The following is a 21,089-nucleotide window of genomic DNA, read 5'->3' as shown; positions in this document are numbered from 1 at the left end:
TAAATGAATAACGCAATGTATAAATTATATTCCGGCTCTGATAATGATGTATACTGTGTTTTATTGCTAACTGTTATTGACCTTGCTTCGCATCCATGATACACTGTTGTAAATAGTGTGATTATATTTTTTCAGAACAGGAATCTATGGGTCTGTAATTTACGCCATGTCTTTCTGGTAAATTCAAATGAATTTTTGTTATGTATGGATGAAGTCCAACATGATATTACACTGTTGGCCATTGTATTATACATTGTAAAAGAATCACCAGGTTACATGTCAACAGATAATATAATATGTATTTTTGCTATAATCACTGACTACACAAATTCGATGATGCCAAACTTACAGTGTACTTACTTCTTCTGGAGGAACAGTGGATATTGGGGAAGGTGGAAGAGGAGTCACCTTGAACATAACATATGAACCTCCTTGCAAGTATTGACTTCCTTGTGCGTCTTGTCCAGTAGACCCCCTACCTCCCAAACTGAGGTTGAAATTATTTGTTTGTTTGTTGTTTGATGCCACCCTCAGCAATATTCCAGCTATTTGTAAACAATCAAGTCTGGACAGACAATCCGGGTATTGACATCATGAGCATTGATCCATGCAATTTGAATATGATGACATGCATCAACCAAGTTGGCGAATCCGATCATGTTAGTCGCCTCTTACGGCAAGCATGGGTTGCTGAAGATGTATTCTGTACCCGAATCTTCATGGGTCCCTTATGATGGTAATGACCTCATTGACTCTTTGTAGGTTGGCATTTGGAGGTGATTCACAGTATCCATTGTTCATATGTGTGCCGGCAATTCTACCCTGGATCTTCATGGGTCGATTGAAATTGAAGATCCCCTCCCTCCACTGATGTAATCATGTTAATCCGCCACAATTCTGGATGCTGATGCAAGTCCTGCAGATAATGCAAGGAAATTGAAACTTCTTGTGAAGTGATGGTTCAAGTGTGGATGACACTGTAAGGATCTGAAGAGCATGGAGGTTGTATTTGCAGAATATTTGTTATTGGAGTGACACATTCATCACAAGGTGGTCAAGTATGATGTTGTCTCCAGGAGACCACTTTGGGGACCGGTCATTTATTACAGGGTTTGGTGGGCCAAAGGTTTTTGATGCACTGACGTACAGAAAATAATGACCCTCCCCTAATGTTTGTCATATTTTGAATGTCCTTGTACATTTTTTGTGTGTGACCATCCCTGAAGAGACAAAATGCAAAAGCACATAATTATTTATTAAACTTTCCATTTTTTCATGTCCCTCTCCGAATATGTGTATTATTTTTTTTATGACCCTCCAATAGATACTGATATCTTTTGGTGACCCTCCCCTGATTTCATCTGACTCACCCATCCCTCTAATAAATGACCGGTCACTAACCGTTGACTTCCTCTAGTGATATGCTGGACACATAACTACCTGTCCATATTTCAAAATAATTGAAGTGAAATACAACATTGTCAGATGCAGCATGATCAAACCATAGGACAGTGATTTCTGATGCCTTCCTGTACTGCAGTTGGATGTAGGTCAGAGGCAGATCCAGGATTTGGACACAAGTGGCTGCACATAATGCTCAAGTCATGAAGTGACTTGGCTGAGGGTGCTGTTAATTGGTAAGGTGTCTGAAAACACGGAGAGAGTGCCGCATGCACTGGTGCTGCCAGTGTTGGTTGTTTGTATGATAAAGTAATTTTTGCTTCCATGATAAGGGGTTTTCCTTTAGTCCCATTCAACATACGGTCTTCATTGTGCAACCAACTTAAAGTGGTACATGCAATGATATGTTTTGTATGTTTATCATGTAAAAGCAAAAATACAAAATAATATTTGAAACCTTAACTTTGCATAGATATGTGACATGGAACAAAAGTATTCAATCAAACATACTTTGGAAAACATGATTGTGTCGTTGAAACCAAGTGGTACCATATTCAGTATTCACTGAATTAAAATTAAAAATGAGTATGTCACATTTGAACCCTCATTTCCTAACTTAAGTGTGAGTCAAAAACTGTATCCAATGGTAAGTGATAGAAAATGTTTAAAAAGTTGTGGAACTGATACCATTATGTGAATAAACATATATGAAGTGTGTGAAGTTAGTTTTAACACTAACGCTTTGGACATTCCTTAATCTTCTCAAATTCATAATTTTATTTAATAGAGATGTGTTTTTACCTGTGAATATGATGCAATTTTTGCACATGATTTTACAAATGTCTCCGCGAACTGTTTCCACAACTATCTCAAAGTAAGAACATGTTTTTTATATGTTTCTCAGTAAACACCAATGCAGCTGAATCACATATGAAGATGCAACTGTAGATGGTGATGATTACAGTCCAGGGGATCTATAGACACTACATCAGTTATGCTTGTAATGAAATAAGTGTAATATATTTGTGTAATAGAGCAAACCCTTGTTGACTCCATGTCCATAGGACCATCAAATATATTGATGAATAGAGCACATATGCCAATGTTAGAACATAGCGCCCATAAGGTTTTTGTCAGATGAGTGCCAATGTGAACATAGCACCCATAAGGTTTTTGTCAGATGAGTGCCAATGTGAACATAGCACCCATAAGGTTTTTGTCAGATGAGTGCCAATGTGAACGTAGCACCCATAAGGTATTTGTCAGATGAGTGACAATGTGACCATAGCGCCCATAAGGTTTTTGTCAGATTAGTGACAATGTGACCATAGCGCCGATAAGGTTTTTGTCAGATGAGTGCCAATGTGAACATCGCACCCATAAGGTTTTTGTCAGATGAGTGACAATGTGACCATAGCGCCCATAAGGTTTTTGTCAGATGAGTGACAATGTGACCATAGCGCCCATAAGGTTTTTGTCAGATGAGTGACAATGTGAACATCGCACCCATAAGGTTTTTGTCAGATGAGTGACAATGTGACCATAGCGCCCATAAGGTTTTTGTCAGATGAGTGCCAATGTGACCATAGCGCCCATAAGGTTTTTGTCATATGAGTGCCAGTGTGACCATAGCTCTCAATTATTCAGGACCATAAAGTTCCATCACCTCAGACAATATTTTGGGATGATGGGGTTTGAGTTATCATGGTTTTCCTGGAGAGGATGTTATGTTTGATTTGGTGGAACAGTTTGAGATGATGTGTATTCCTCCATAGAAGAAGGAAACATATCGTAGAAGTGACTTCGATTCTTTGATGCTTGTGATATATGTACATACCGTATTCGACGTAATAAGCACCCAGGGCGCTCTCAAAATTAGAAATAGGGGGCTCTTATTAGAATATTATTTTGGTGGAAAAAACAGAGTTGAAAGATAAATTTCGTGGTTTATGCTTACGGTATGACAGATATATTTTTTCAGAATTTAATTGCCCATAATTAAGGGTGCATATAACACACGACTGCGTATTATACACGAATAAATAAGTCTTGCGTACATTGATCAATCGGAAGGGGTGCTAATTGGGATTGTTCACTTGCCAATATATAAGCAAATATTGCTATGGGCGCTTATTAGAGCAGGGCGCTTATTACGTCGAATGAGGTATATGGTGTGCAATGAAACTGTATGTACAGAGTAATATGATGATGGTAATTATTTTTGTATAATCATGAAGGAAGGAAGAAATAAAGATTTTTTTCATTTATCTTTTATTGTGAGTGAAGAAAAGTGTAATGTGTGTGTGTGTGTGTCAATGATAATCCTGATACTTCCCCGAACGTGCTATATCCAAGTCACCGTTTTGTCAAACGAGTGAGCTCAATATGTTTAATTGTCTGACATTCATTGGGATTGCACACAGACGTAACATGTTATAATTTGCAATTCATGTGATAACCAGAATGAATTCCGATATTATAACTACTGGAGAATTTTCGTCTTTCAGAGTGGCTTAAGTGAGGCCATGATGTTGTCATTGGTAGAATGCACACACTGAAAAAAGAGGAAACAGAATTGGAATAAACCCACTCCGTCAACCAATGTCTGGCTGTCCTATATGAAAAGTTTGTAGTTTTTCCCACTGACAAGGCCTCAAAATAACATAGCATATGTAGGCATCACTACATTAATTGTTTGATCAAAGATCTTGTTATAAGTGATATATCAAATAATGCCACATATTTATGTTAACTGAGTAAGAAATCTGCCAAAACCGTGCATCAGCACAATCAACCTTTAGCTTGACTCTAAAACCTGAAGACATGCCCATTCCTCTGCATTCAGGGCCTTAGTAATGCTTTCAAAACATTTTGTGGTAGACATGTTGAGGACATTTCCAAAGTTGACGCATCAGTGACCATAATGTCAGATGCAATCCCTATTTTGACATGTACCATATGTTCCCATGTTTTCATGAGAACAGGGGCGGTCGGGTAGCCTGGTGGTTAAAGCGTTCGCTCGTCATGCCGAAGACCCGGGTTTGATTCCCGACATGGGTACAATGTGTGAAGCCCATTTCTGGTGTCCCCCGCCGTGATATTGCTGGAATATTCCTAAAAGCGGCGTAAAACCATACTCACTCACTCACTCATGAGAACAACTGACTTAGCTTTGCATCTTTTTGTGGTGGGTGCCATGATAAAGTCGGAATCGTAGAATCGACTCTGCTTTAGGCGGAGATTTCTTATATAGATGGAAAGGGTTTTTGTCGCTTTTATTCAAAGTCACAGTTATGGATTGTAGCCAAGGCTACCATAGACATGCACATGTGCATTTCCCCGATGAAATAACACACATGTTGTGAGTTTTGCCTTCAGTTCTCAAGCAGTTGCCTGAGCAGATTAGCATTGTATTGGCTATTAATGGTTTGACCTTTCGGGAGGTTGTCCACAAGTAGCATTCGTTTGGCATCCCAGACAACAGATGCAATGACCTTGCCACCTCTTTTAACTGACTTTGCCTTCTTCGGGAGAGGTGACTTTAGATGTTTCCCCTGCTTTGACTGTTGCTTAGTCTCTGTCTCATAGTGATCAACCCAGGAATCATACAAGGTTACAAACCGCTAAACAAAATTAGCTTCAAAACGATGACTGTACATGCTCAAGAGAGATAATGAACCTGGAGCGTTTCTGACCAGAAGTTAGAAGCCTTGGAACCCAGCGTGCTGAAACCTTTGTCATGCCCAGTTCTCACGAGAGATGACAACTGTATCGGCTATGTGACATGTGGTGAGTCGTCTATCATCCATATTCATATGTTTTTTATCACTATTTTCCTTGGTAGTGGCATCTTCCCGAGGCAAGAGAGTTAACTGACTTTAAAAGTCCAGTTTCCACGTAGAAACTGAACTTTTATTGTCAGTTAACTCACTTGCCTCGTGAAGATGTGGTAGTGGCAGCTGAAGGCCTTCCTGATCTTGGATCATCTTTGAGACTCTCTCGTCCCCTCTTGAATACCGCTCCCCGCCTTATAGGGGCAAAGGAAGGAGCATCATCCCCTAAAGTAGACACCATGACTATACCATTGGATATAAGTGATGACAGTGCTGCAGCTAATGTTTGTTCAATTTTCACCAACAAAGTGTCACTCATCTTCCCGAGGCAAGAGAGTTAACTGACTTTAAAAGTCCAGTTTCCACCCTTGCCGAACTAGGCTGGAATTCCTGGGCTCGATCGTAGCGCCACCAATGGCTATTACGAGTTATGTCCTTTCTATGCCTCTCCTATTGACCAATCAGATTCAACCTCTCGTATCACTTGTATTTGTTTCAAACAAAACGGTGGCGCCCAGTCAAGACGATCTGATCGATAATCAAGATCTATATTGTGATAAAACGAGTCTTACATCGCGAAGTGCATCGAATCACTTGAGCACCTTGATTAAAAACATGAAAAGATTTGGAAAATATCTGTTGACAACGAGTTAGCGGTGCACATGCTTTGCAAATCCTTCAGTCGACCGAAATCTGCATGACACTCTACGAACCGGATTTCGATTTCGGTGCGCGATTTTGATTGGACTATGCATAGACTCGTTAGTCCAGCCAAAATCTAACTCCATAATACCAGCTTAGTTCGGCAAGGGTGGAAACTGGACTTTTATAGTCAGTTAACTCACTTGCCACGGGAAGATGAGTGTCACTTTGCCTGAAGAAATACGGTGCCTGATTTTGGTCGGGTTCCACTGCAACCAATAAGCTTGGAAAGTATTGTACTTAATACATGCAAACTGTTAAGAGTGTACTATACATCAACACTCGTATTTAGGGTATCTATTTTTGCTATCATAAGCTGTTATTACTTACAGTAAGGAAACTACTTGTAAAATCATTGGCTGTTTCGATCGTTGATAGCTGAAACGACAATGTTTGTTGATATATATGTAATGGTACTGACATTAAGTATATTAATAAAACCAATTGCATGATGTTTAGAAGGGGATCAAGGGGAATGGTACTTGTTGCGGAGAGTTTTCTCTAACCATCAAACTGTGAGGATCATGATGTTTCCTGAAGAAATGTGTTGCATATCGAACCGAGAACAGAGAATGAAAAGAAGTTCCAAATAACCTTTTATCATTTGCATTTCTGAAGACAAAGATCATGTCATTACTTATGAATGAATACTTATAACATTTACGTGCGTGTGCGTGTGCGTGTTTCTACGGGTGGTTTGGGCGGGGGTGTATGCGCGCGATTGTGCGGGGGTGGGGGGGTGGGGGGGGGGGGGGGGGTGGGGGGGGGTGGGTGGGGTGGGGTTGGTGTGTTGGGGTGAGTGAGAATACTATTTAATGCTGAGAGTTTTCTCCAACCATTTAAATGTGAGGAACACGATGATTCCTCAAGAAATTCAAATCGAATGAAAACGGACTGCAATATGTCAAGCCTCATCCCTTGTTCCGAAGCCCACAAATACACCATTTGTATAATTATACTTGGAACACAAGTTTCATAATCATGTCAAAATCCTTTTAGATCTTCGTCATTCTTGAGACATTCGCCCATGGCGCCATTTTCAAAATGTGGCGGGGAAACAGGTATCACAGTCTGCCTAAAGCGTAGCAATTCGCTATCCACAAGGTGTGTCAGACACCTATGACTGTCCGCCCTGATTGTGTTTCAGAGCTTTTCATACCATACCTGTGTTCGTCCGATTCACTTAAGCGGTGCATTTTACTGTCTTCAAATCTTACGATTTCTCAAAACCACGTTTCTCGCCTGGTATTTCAATATATAACCAGAAATCATGATCCTCTTATTATTGTAAACTAAACAGGAAAGAACGACTTTGTCATTCATATTGTGGATTTCTTCATGTGTAATATAAATGTTGATAAGGTATATAAATATATATTTTCTAGTGCTAAGAAATGCTACGATTGTTACAAACCCAGCACTGAGGATGTGATGATGTGAAATGGGGGTCCACTATTTCTACCACTGGGGAATCAACATTATGTAGTAGTTTGTATAGTACGATTTATCCGACATATGTTTAATGAATAGCAATAATTTAATTACAGTTCTCTAGATGATACATCCCCATCACTTAATGGTGTAACGTAAGACATCTTATGTTGAGAACCATGAAGTGCCTTCTCCTTTTGCAGTCCACAGTTATGGAACTCTTTGCCTTTGAATCTGAGAAACTCTGCTTCTAGGGAAACGTTTGAGTCTCTCCTCAAAATCCACTTCTTCACTTCAGCTTTTCAATAGATCTCCTGATTGTTGGCTTATGTACATAGACATTACATTTTAACTTTGTCACAGCGCCAGTGAGCAACTGTCGATGGATATTAGGCGCTTTACAAATCAATTATTATTAATATTATTATTATTATTAACAATGTGCTGAGGGAGAATGGGTACAAAGTTATCTTCCCATGTCCTACTTTAGAACAAACACACTTTAGTCGTATATATTACAAATGCATTATGTGTTCATCATCAGTGATGTGAGACGTGCCAAACGTGTGTACAATTGTCCGAAACCACGTCGTTACACGTTGGACATCAAACTCCCAAGAGTTTAAACTGGAAGAGCAACTCAGAAGTTCAATTGGAGATCATGAGCAGAGGGAAGGTCCTCTAGGGTAATGGTAGCGAAGGAGTGATCTCAATATTTAGAGGTTAAAAAAGCTATGAATCTCCAGAGAGACTGTCAATCATGAAGGCACCTCAACATGTTTTAGAGCCTTGGATTCTTTTTTCAATTGTTGTTTCCCTTCTTCTTTAGGGAGGGTTACATTTCGTTTCATAACATAAACGGGTTCGGGTGGCGTTTCAGGCTCAGACAGTTTCATTTTCAGGCAGAGGTTTGGGAACCTGATGTAAATGGTGACTTCAGCATCAATTTGGTATGAAATGGTCTGGACAGCTGAGACTCAGTTAATTGCTGTTTGGCATTCAAGATCTACTTTGAGAGGTGAAGAAGAAACTGCAGAAGAGACAGAGTCGAAGGGGAAGAGGATGACTCCTTTTCAACAAATTTCTTTGCATCTGTAAAAGAGGTGTCATTAGTCAACACAGGTTTAAGAATTTTAGTTTGTCTGACAAAATTTGGGCATAGTTTGGAAAAGGACATGTGTTCACCGTTGCAGTTTGTACATTTGATGCTATCTGTGCAATCAGTGCCATCATGGTTTTTAGTTCAGCAGGAGCAAACTTGTGAGTTGCGACAGGATTTTGCTGAACTGTTGACATTTAAAACAGCGGAGTGGGTTGTATACACAGCGCGTGTGTTTTAACTCTTCGACTTTGAAGATCCTTGATAATTCCCGGTTATCTGACTTCGTACATATGCGAAGTATTTTTTAACACTATCAACATCAAATACACGTTTAACTTTTAATAACAAATGTGTGCAGTTACTGTCAACATTTATGTTTGTACAATATCTTAGCTGTATAACGGCGGCCTGTAAATAAGGAAGAATCCAGTCATTGATGTTATGAACAACAATCGTACAACAAGGATACTTTTAAACACCGCCCGCCAAGTCTCCGAGTCACCAGGTTGCCTCTTACGATCCTCCTCATAGTTTGCTTTGGACCTATTACCAGACTCAGTGTGAAATAGACCAGTGTCCTTTTTATTGTCGCAGGAATGTAATGTACCTTCATAAAGTTGATGTGATGTTCAAGGGAGCGACAGTCAATATAGTTAGAATTCATGGAATTTATCTGTGGCCTTGACGCTACCGTTCTAAAAATGTCTGTAAATGATAGGGCCATGTTATGTACATGTTATGTATGATACGGTCTCACGGTAGCCAAGAAGTGCAAGTCACTGAAGACCAACCAGTACATTCCTTGGAGAATAGTTACTACTTTTTCGGGCAAGTCTAAACTAACATTTAAAAAAATACCTTTACTGACGATATTTGTCTTGTTTAAACAGCACTTAGTGTTATTCTGAGATCCATTGTGTTCCTGATGCTCCAAACGCTTGCTTAAGGAACACATAGAGCCACAAATTAAAGCTCTGTGCTTCACCTGAATAATGAAACAATAATTTGATTTTGTTTCCACCTTTTTTATGTGACACACATCTGTAGTGCGTAAAAGTAACGTTAGACAGTTGGTTCCAGGGAAAGATATTGGCAACATTGTTTATGACATCGATGCTGAGTGCAAATCTGCCTTGAAGAAGGTTTAATAAACGTATAGTCATTATCTGTCATACACATGTTCAGCATTCTGAGCCTTGTGGTTCTTTAGAAAGAAAACCTGGATCTATTCAAGTATTATGAACAACGTTTTGGTTATAAAGCTGCAATGATTAGAAATATAACATGTCCACAAGTCCACGCCAAGCCGCTGTCAAGTCCACGAGCCTGATCACACGATCCATCAAGTTGCATCCTACAATCAGCATAGGATGGCCTACGTTTATTATCAATGTCCATTTCACTGTCGTTGGAAAGTGATCTTTATAGTTACAGTTCTTGGCACTTATCTGTGGCCTTGACACTACTGTTCTATAAATGTGTGTAAATGATAAAGGCATGTTATGTACATGTTACATGTGGTGCGGTCTCACGGTAGCCAAGAAGTGCAAGTCACTGTAGACCAACCAGTTGTACATATTTTCACAATTTGTTACGCACATTCCTCAGAGAATAGTTTCTATGTTTTCGGGCAAGTCTTAACTAATATTTCAAAGTACCTATGCTGACGAATTTTGTCTTTTGAAACATCCCTGAATGGTATTCTGAGATGCGTTGTATTCCTTGCTAAAGGAATATATGTCACAAAGCTGAAATATGAAGCAATAGTTTTATGAAATTTCAACCTTATTTTGGTGACACATATCTATAGGTGAAAAATATCCATTTGTGCAATAGGTTCAAAGGAAAGGAAAACAAATATTTTGGCAATTTTTTTTAATGGCATCGTTGCTGAGTGAAAAATCAAGTTAATCAGGCAAATGTTCAGCATTTTGAGCCTTTTGTTTTTAATATTGTTTTTGTTGTGATTTGAAATATAAGATGTCTTTATTACAAGGAACGTGCATGACAAATGTCATCTTCATTTGTCAAGCAGTATCAGGGGAGATCCCTTGCTCTTGTCCCGACGGCTGAAGGAGTGCATATAAAGGCCTTGACCAAGGGGCAGCTGACACACTTGTCAAATGGGCCAAAAATTAGGCCTCGCCGTCCGAGGACAGTTTGGGCCTGCCTGACCTTGTTTTGCTATTTCTCGTTTATCACAAGATTAATCTGCTGACATGCTGTTAAGTATTCAACCAACACCCTTTCCTTGTGTTGCAAAAAACATTTATGTTTGAAGTAAAGTTGTGTTTCCATGACACACATAATTATGCAAAACTTGCTTTTTGCTAATTGTTTCCCACTGTATGCAGATAATTCGATTACATATGGCTTATTCGCGATGCGGTTTAAGATATACTTAGTAATGGTCATTTATAGATTCATTACTATGGCTGATGCAGTGCCCTTGTTACAAAATGGATTGAATGAAGTCTTTGAATGGTATTTAGAAGTGATACACACAAGGAAGAGTATTTATGGATGTCAACTTCTTTATTATTATGAAACAACGTTTCGGAGTATATGCTTACTCCTTTGTCAGGTGAATGAATGCTACGAGACAGGGAGCATATCTATGTACATGTAAGGACAACAAAAGTAATGAGATAACAAAAGGCTGAAAGTAACAAGGGGAGACAACTGATAATTGGCGCTGATGGGTGATTAGCAATAGGCAATAGAAGCCAACACTTTACAGTAATTGGCGTTAATGGTTATGTGTTTCTTCATAATAAAGAAGTTGACGTCCATAAATTCTCTTCCTTGGATTGAATTTGTTAGGAGCGTTTTTGAGAGACTATAGCAGGGATCTTTCATGAAAAATTCCAGCTCTCGAAGATTCAGGAACAGTAGAAAATACGGGACTACGTGAAGTTTAAAGGTCGCAGCATAACTACTGCACATCAAACCTCATCATGATACAAGTGGAAATGGCTGAGTGAAATCTTCAGTGTGTGGCCACATATACACAGCTGGGATCATCCAGGAACAGTTTCAGCTTCATAGACCTTCATAGTTTCACAGAAGAGGAACATGTTGTAGCAGGGTTACGTTAAGATTAAAGATCATACCTTGATCAAACACCAATATATGCCAAAATATATGTTATTTCGCATACCATACAGTTACTGCATATCATATTTCTTAAAGGTACATGCAAAGATGTCTTACTGACTGTCACAAATGTTTATACTTGGATCGGAATTTTGTGGGGCTTATCATCAGACACCTTAGCATACAAATTGTCAGCTCCATAAAGTTATTTGACTTTCAGTCAGGTGAGAAAAAGATTGTGGTACATTGTACGTAGAAGTCAAAGGTCTTTCCTGTCTGAAAGATCTAAATATGCCGAAATAACGTATTATATGTTATTCCGCATATCACATGCTTGCTGCATGTAACATTTCTAATAATTAACTAAATTGTCCTGAGATCACATTACAAAGTCCGGAGAGCGAAAGATAGGTGGTTCTATACGCAGACAGCTTCATACAAAAAAAGTATGGTATTTGTCGTTCCCCTGCGCAGCGCTCGGCATTGAGAGAATAAAACACAGGAGTGGTCGGCCCGGAGTCCGAGGTGTATAATGTGTCAGAGGTGGGGATCCTTCTAAAACTGCGGGTGGTATCTCAGTAATCTAGCATTATAAAACCGGCCGAAGTCCTGTCTGGTACATGCACGCACGCATGCACGCACACAATCACACGCACTTGCATGCACCTCACTATATCAGTGAAATAATCTTAAACGCGATGTTAAACATCATTTTACCTCACCTCACTATGCAGAATATTGTGTTGAGTGCGCGTGCGCGCGCTCAAACGGCCCCTTGTAACCCTTTCCAACGACATACTGGTTACCATAACATTCAAACTCAGGACAACAATCGCTGCTGTTAAAATTAATTTGGTCTAATGACCTGAACATACATTAGCAATAACATGAGGCAGATAGATGGAAATTGTTTAATGATATATATTTGTGTCAGAACTTTTTTCATAATCATGACTTCATATCAGATGGAACAAGCTTGGCTGCGACAAGAGCAATTGAAGAAACATATCCCGCTGTCATGTTGTTAGAGAAGTGGACCTGTACCTTGTTAGCCCCAGTGACAAACATGGATGTGGGGACTACAAACTCCCAAACTTCCCAATAGGTGGTGCTGACAAACTTGTCGGAATCAAACAGTTTCAAGAAAGAGTCAAGTGGGTGGAGGTTATAGGTAAGATATGATACACTGTTTGTTTCATTTATCGGCCAACTGGTTGATACTCTCAGTCTTGCACTGTGAAATTGGCTACTTGGTAGATCTATTGTTGTCAAAGTGACGTTGCCCTTGATTGGTATCAGCATATCAGCGCCGTAGAATGTGGTTTCATTGAGAGTGACTGAAGGCAGTTTGTTTGAAGGGATCTTGAATGTAAACTGACACGTTGCTTCAGGAGGAAGTTCAACCACTCCTTGAGTTTTCTGGATGTCGATGGGTTCATTGAAGGTGATGACTGGGAACCAGTCGTCCTTGAGTGTGATACAAGTAGCTTCTCCAGTGGTTGGTGTGATCCAGTCCTCTTCAAATACTAGCTTGACCGCCTGTGACTTCTGAGAATAGCTATGCAAGAGAATGACCGTTTCGTTCATCAATGGACTGGACATTGCCAACGGCGACACCGTTCGCTCCGCTCCATCATATTGGCTGGTTGTTCTCAAGAAGGAGAAGCTTGACATGAATTTGTACCAAAACTCGTAGACGTCGACAATACGTGTGGCGTTTCCTTGAAGAGTGAAAAGTGAATAATTGAGACTATGACGTCCTGGCCATTCTTCATTTGCTAAAAGAAACACCACTGCTCTGTCAATGTATTCCCTGAGACCTAGTTGGGTAAATCGGTGTGCATTGGCTTGGTATATTGTTGAAAAGTCTACTATCGGTGATGGGGCATATTTGTTAAATCCTTTGACAGCACCGCGACCATATTCACTGATAACAAGGGGGATAATCTTTCCGGTCTTCTGAGAAGCATAGTTTTCAACCAGGTCGACAAATGCTACCAGACGTGCTTCATTTATTCCAGTAAAATTGTGAGATTTCCCCGAAACATCCAGTGTGTTGTACGCATGAAAAGAAAATACGTCAATGTAGCCTAAAGTGACGTCCATGAAATTTGCCACTTTGTGCCAATACAAAAAGTCGTTTAAATCTGAATGTCCAGTTTCTTCGGTCAGTGTAGGACCAGCCACTTTGATGTTAAATCTGGCATGGAGTTTTTCCGCAACTAATTTGTGAAAAATGTTAATAGTCGTGAAATTCAGGATATGCCATTTACCATCCGGTTCATTTATGGGCTCAAAGTAGGGTGGCATCATCTGTCCTTTGGTGTAGTCATACACTCCTTGCACCATCAACATCATAAACTCTGCAGCAGCATCGACATTGTTTGGGAATTGACCATCGTGTTGAGACGTGTCTATCCAGCTCGGGTAATAAAGACCTGTCAACAACATAAGAGTGAATATTGATACTAATGACTTTGTTGTTAAAAAATGAGTAGAAGTGAAATAGTTTCAAAACATCTGAGAATTAAAGGGGCGGTCGGGTAGCCTAGTGGTTAAAGCATTCGCTCGTCACGCCGAAGACCCGGGTTCGATTCCCGACATGGGTACAATGTGTGAAGCCATTTCTGGTGTCCCCCGCCGTGATATTGCTGGAATATTGCTAAAAGCGGCGTAAAACTATACTCACTCACTCACTCTGAGAATTAAACTTTAAATATCAAGGCATTTATGATGTAATGAAGAATGAATGATTTAGAAAAGAATTAAACACAATTGCTGTTTATCGGGAAGTACAGTAAAAGCGTCATATCATTTGAGTGTCACATATGTGTTCCATGCAAGTCAGGCCAATAGAAGAGTTTGTTAAATTGCTTGCGTTAGTCTGACCTGTTCACAATATCCTTACATAAATAACTTGATAATTAGTATTGAATTACAAATCTGTGTTTATTGATTTGCTCATTGTTTCACGCCCCAGACAATGCAGTGATTGATATCATGAGCATCGATCTAAAAAGTATGCATTTGCAATACGATGACATGCATCAAGTAAGTCAGAGAGCCCGACCATCCAATCATATTTGGGTGGCTTGCTGAAGACCAGTTTTAACCCGTAATATTATTGGAGCACTGTCACGCTGTACGTTGACGATGGTCCAGCTATTAATTGGCCATCTAATCCCAAAGGTAAACCGTATTCTTAATTAAATGTTTGAATACATTATATATTTATCTTTCCATCCGTAACTTGCAGAAAATTAAAAAACGGTTCATGACAATTAAATTAATAACTCACCTAGTTTTCCCAAAATGTGGGCCCACTTTATTTTATTTGTGTGCCCACATTTCGGAAAGTCGATAGTTGTCATATGTTGAGTGTCATATGTCATTAGATCTTCGTAGGTAGGTTTAGTGCTGATAACCATTTTTAAATATGTGGGCCCACCTAGCCCCCGTCTTATATAGTGCTCAAAACAAGTGGGCCCACATAGGACCACAGCAAAGCCTCATTAATTGAGACTGGCATAGTGTTGATAATCAATTCTTAAATGTGGGCAGCCTTTGAGAATAGAAGTTCACTACTGGGCTTCTGCTCGGCAAGTGACGATGATCAGACATTGGCTCATGTCGCACAGATTGGCACCAATGGGCAAACATGATGTGGGCCAAAAGATGGTAACCAGCATTGCCCCAGAGGTAACAGAATAACACGGACGTGATTTAACAAATAGTTTTGGTTTGTTTTGGCCTTATCCACTCATGTGAGTGAGTTCTGGAATGGCTACAGTGCCATCATATCGACCATTCTTACCTCCAGCCATCATGATCATGTCGTTTTCATAACCACTGTTGATGTTCTCAATGTACGCAGAGAACAGTTCCTGCTGTTTGGTGACGTTCTTCAGATAGTTTGGGTCAGGGTAGCCACTACGGCTTGGGTCCTCAGGCCACTACAATTAAAATACCTATTAGATAAGATAACATTCGTTAATGCGTTTTTGCATGAACATTTGCTCCCAAGTGTGAGTGAGTGAGTTATCATTTAACGTCACATGGGCAATATTTCAGCCATATCTGCTCTCAAGAAGTGATATAGTCGTTGTCATTGTCATTGGTAAAAAATAAACCTTATAGTTTTGAAATTAATTACGACCAGTTCCAAATCCAAAATATTCTCATTAAAACTATTTGTTTTCATTTCTGTTGTAACCTGTTGGGCAATATGTGACCTGTTACGTGCATTGCGGCATTCTTGTGAGTTCACTAGACAGATATAGTAACACCTGCCTGAAATACTGATATTGAAACATTCTAAGACATAAATGAATTTGCTGAATAATATTGGTGAATCTGAGTTTAATGCAAGCAGCAAATTCGTGGAATGGTTGTATTAAATGATTTATACCATTATATTATCCCATCATTGGCTTTTCAATTTGATAATGTCAGATGTTTCTTTGAACAATGCTACTGACAGCTTTCATTTGCTAGTTATGGTTAATAATATTCATTAGTTGATCTCACGTCTTGGAAGAGACGACCGTTATAATCTCTGTTACTCCAGCGTCCACTATCAGTCCCAATGCTCCGACAGTTGGGAATGAGGGATGTGCTATCCAGACCATTGTGTTTGTTCCACCTGTTGCTGTCATAGTGAGCGCTTCCTCCCTGTGCCAGCCATTGAGGGTGGATGGTGACGGTAGTGTCAGTGTATACACCGCCTACTGTCAGACTCAAAGTGAAAAAGACCAGTGTCCATTCCATATTCTGTAACAAATATCCTATATAATGAAATGATTTATTTACAGTATAGTGACCTGGGTTCATTTCATTGACGACAATTATTTACTATTAACAATCAAAAGGCTCTCAATATTGATTATTGTAAGTGTTTCCGCTGAGCTGTTGACGAAGGACATCGAAGGACAGCATACACAAAATACATTGATTTTTCTCATTTACACCACGTGTAGATGGTGCCATTTGAATATTTCAATTTAGTATTTTTGATTAAACAAGATGTGGTTACTTTCTTATAGTATACAGTACATGGTGTAATATGAGTTAACATGGTGCATACAGTTCTAAATGTGCATATCACTTACGTGCTATTGTAAGTGTTTCCACTGAGCTGTTTAGTGTATATTCAGTGAACTTAGGACACCGGGACCTAACAGCATATACAATATACATGGTGAGAGAGTGAGTTACATTTTAACGTTACATCGGCAATATTTCAGCGATATCGTGACCGAAACCTGTACATTGATAATAAATATATTTAGATTGAATCAAAACCTGTCATCGATGGGCAGTAAAATAACTAGATTATCACAGTTTCGATTTTAAAACTAGTTAAGAAAATTTAAAAAGAATAAATTATTATTCAACAACGAAATATAAAAATAGGCGATAGACCGACAGATAGTTCGGCCACCATACTATGGACCGTAGGGACTTACAATACCTCTACCGGCACGGTTCCCCAGCAGGATGTACACTACCAACCCAGCTGCCGGCGATTGTATGCACGTTTAGCAATCAATGTAAAATGACAAATAGATGTCTGGCAAAAATATACCCCAACCGAGTGTTGCCGATATCCATACGAAAATAATACCGAATACTGAAAACAATGAGGTGCTGCAGAAATTTGTTGAAACGATGTAAAAATCGCAAAAACACAACAATGTGAGAACGTTATGTAAGAAGCTTCCATGACAAGTTACCAAGGCCAAGTATCCCTTCAGGAATACAATCATCAAGTCACTGTTGCACAGTTAAATATTATGGGGTTCAGCAAACCTGTTCCCTGCCCGCCACGGAGCACCAACAAGGACGATGTCATATGTAAGTGGCATTCCAGCAAACTAACACCATAGGGGTACAGGGATGTTATAATCTAGCGGATCCAGAGGAGCAGCTAGATTGGCCTATGAACCACTTCCTTTTTGTAATATGCTCCAGGCAAGTATCTAAAATAACTTTATAAAAAGAAGAGAACTCAAAAGGTAGGTATACAGTCAAACCATATAAAAAATCATACACAGGACTTGAAATAACTAGCCGATTACTGGAACTGGACGCATTTTACCACCCGTCTAGGCGAAGTCAGCTTCCTGGCTCCAGTGCCATCCACTGACAGAATCCCTCCATTCAACTTCCTCCGACGACACAGGGGGGGCGCCACCCACGGCAACCCGGGTTGCCGAATTCGGTCACCTTTAGGGCTAGGGACACATTCTACCCCGGGTCCCCATGGGGTCAATATACATTGGTAATTCCAATGTATACTACATGTAGATATCGCCGTTTGAACATTTCAGCTCAGTATTCATATTCAAAATAGATGATTACAGGAATGATTCGACAGAGAACTGGTCGGGACTGCGGACAGGCAGGTTGGAAGTCTAACGCTTCGAAGATGCTCCATGGCCACTGCGGTCCGATTATCATTGCGCAGCTGTATTTTGTATCGAGAATAATAGTGTTTTGGACCCAAAGTCGGGCTACGGTGTTTGAAAGACAGACATCCCAAACCATTTATCCCGGGAAACATTACCTGCCTAACCGGTGCCTTCTACTTTTAACCCAAAAGCGAATCACTGTCAGACCGCCACGTATCATATTACGTTACTTGCATCGCCACCCTGCAGTAACCCACACCTCATTCACAAAACCATACTTCAGTGACCGACCGGCAATTCTTTAATGACAGAAACTGACCCACTATATATATTTAACTTACTTCACTCAGGGAATGTACAAAACATGTATAAACTCCCTCTTAAACCCAACCCCATATCCCGCCGAAGTACCTACGGTATAATATTGCATTTTCTTTCTGTAAGGGGCGGTCGGGTAGCCTAGTGGTTAAAGCGTTCGCTCGTCCCGCCAAAGACCCGGGTTCGATTCCCGACATGGGTACAATGTGTGAAGCCCATTTCTGGTGTCCCCCGCCGTGATATTGCTGGAATATTGCTAAAAGCGGCGTAAAATCAAACTCACTCACTCACTCCTTTCTGTAAAACCAGTAGTCCTTGACAAACATCATTCACTCTGACATGAATGTAACACACACAAGGCATACTCACTCAAGTTCGACTGGTCTGTACAGTACGAGCGGGTGTTCATGTAGTTAGATGTCGTGGAAATTATTGGTGACCCTGAACTAACGTTCTATAAATATTTGCTTATGATAAGAACATGCGTTGGTATGTAGGTCAGGTGACAGGATAGCCTTGAGATAAATGCATGTCACCCTGTCACTCTAAACGTTATGCAAAAAAGATAAGTATATCACCCTAATACATTAACATTGTAACACAAAGTGTTGATTTATAATAATTTCCCTGTCACATGGAAGTCACAGATATTTCAAAATACCTACGCGGACCACAGACAACCATTACTGTAAGTTTCAGATGTGATATTTCCTCGATGATCCAAACGCTTGCTAAGGAAAAAACGCATAAGTAGGCGACCGTTTACAGGAACAATACTTGTAAAATTATGTGACAAAGTAAATGTGGGCAACCCCTCACCACCCAGGCCATTGTGCTTGTTCCACCTGTCACTGTGATAGCGAACACTACGCCCCGGTGTCCTGCAAAAATAAATATGACTTAAATGCATTATATTTGACAGCTCGGTTGAAAGCGTGTCTATTATGTATTATCAGCTCAAGGCGAGAAAGAGCCGTGTCCATTTCAATACAACTTAAATGCAATGACTTACGGTACTTGATGTTGACGCCTTATTATTATGTTTGACATCTAGGTGACTTGCTTTATAGCGTGTCTATTATGTATTATCAGCTTAAGGCGAGAATACCAGTGTCCAGTCCAAGTAATCGAGTATGAACAATCCAGTCATTGATATTATGAGCAACGGTCCACACAACAAGGCTACGTTTACAAACCATCGTCCAAGTTCCCGAGCCTGACCATCCGATGCATCAAGTTTCCTCTAACCTTCAGCATAGGTTGCGAGGGACCTTTCATCAGACTCAATCTGAAATGGACCAGTGTGCATTTCATTGTCCCTGGAATCTAATCTACCTTCATGAAGAGTTGAAGTGATGTGTCGTTATAGTTAAAATTATTGGAAATTATCTGTGGCCTTGACATTCTATAAATGTACATGATGAAGAATGTTATGTTTGTTTGTTGTTTAACGCCGCACTCAGCAATATTCCAGCTATATGACGGCGGTCTGTAAATAATCGAGTCTGGACCAGACAATCCAGTCATTGACATCATGAGCAACCATCCACGCATTTAGGATCGATGACATGTATCAACCAAGTCAGCGAGCCTGACCACCCGATCCCGTTAGTCGCCTTTTACGGCCAGTATGGGTTGCTGAAGACCTATTCTACCCCGGAATCTTCACGGGTCCTGTTATGTGAGTGTAGAGATAGCAAAGACATTAAAAGCAAGTGTACATCCACAAAATGTACGGCTCCTTGTCCATGTCTAGAAAGCTTATTACTGCATTATTTTTAGGGTTCACGTCATTTGGGGTTGTCGGTCACGAGGTTAGCTCACCTGTGCTCTTCAGAGACGGAACCTATTCAGTCAAATAAACTTAATGTTCTCATCGCCGATTCATATACATTCACACGCCGTAGATTTATTACAACAATATCTATCTGTATTGGGATCAAATTGCATGTTTTAACGAACAAATGATTATAAGATGTATTATGATTATTATGTATAATAAAGTTTATACGATTCAAATTTAAAATACCTTCACACACAATATTTGCAGGATATAATAAATCGTTATGATTATAATATACATGTGTATATATTATGTATTCAACACTTAAACCATTTGAGGAGCTAATCAGTGCATTTAAAGTATTGTATCATTATCTACAGTTCTATGTAAACTCAGAACTCAAGTCCAAACAGTGTCGTATCTTCCACTCTACATCAGTTCCGAATCAGTTGTCACAATATTCCTGGTGATTTCCGTCACATATTGGACACCCGTTTAGGAGGCTTTGAAACTGAAACACTGATTACATTTCCCCCGATGTATATTGCATTAAACGAAACGTAAAACTGAAGAGCTTATAACTTTCTTACGGAGGTTGCAGCAAAATTGCATTACATTCTTGTACTGCATTTGGCATGTATTTTCCCGAAACCGAGAGTAACGTCATTATAACAGAAGTCCATATAATTTAGGGGAATGGGACTTTCTGTTTGAAAGTTGCACTGCATTGGACATACATTTATATAAACCGGATGTGCATGATGTTAAATTGGAAGTGCCTACAACTTTGTTATCAAACTATCTAGAAGCAAAGGAAATCTGTTTGAAAGGGGCACTGCATTGGCCATGTGCTTTCCCGAACCGAAAGTGATTTTACTGAACCGGAAGTGTTTAAAACTTTGTTTTTAAGCTATTTGAAAGCAAGGGGATTTTTGTTTGAAAGTGTTACTGCATTGGGCATGTGTTTTTCCGAACAGGAAGAGACGTTACTGAACCGGAAGTGCTTATAACTT

General features: G+C 39.8%; 1 protein-coding gene across 1 annotated transcript; it reads right to left on the bottom strand.

Annotated features, from left to right (window-relative positions):
* Positions 1–12,513: 12,513 nt before the first annotated feature.
* Positions 12,514–16,338, bottom strand: LOC139475092 (beta-porphyranase A-like). The gene is made up of 3 exons (XM_071258339.1): positions 16,093–16,338; positions 15,380–15,518; positions 12,514–14,003 (listed from the first exon to the last, which is right to left on the bottom strand). Exons 1-3 carry the CDS (start codon positions 16,330–16,332, stop codon positions 12,514–12,516), a joined length of 1,869 nt encoding a protein of 622 aa, XP_071114440.1. The 5' UTR covers positions 16,333–16,338.
* Positions 16,339–21,089: the final 4,751 nt, after the last annotated feature.

The sequence above is a fragment of the Haliotis cracherodii genome, unplaced genomic scaffold, assembly GCF_022045235.1.
Source record: "Haliotis cracherodii isolate W230 unplaced genomic scaffold, xgHalCrac1.p SCAF_3, whole genome shotgun sequence".
NCBI classification, from domain to species: Eukaryota; Metazoa; Mollusca; class Gastropoda; order Lepetellida; family Haliotidae; genus Haliotis; species Haliotis cracherodii.
Note: the sequence above shows the minus strand (reverse complement) of the source record. Positions and strands in the feature narration are given on the sequence as shown.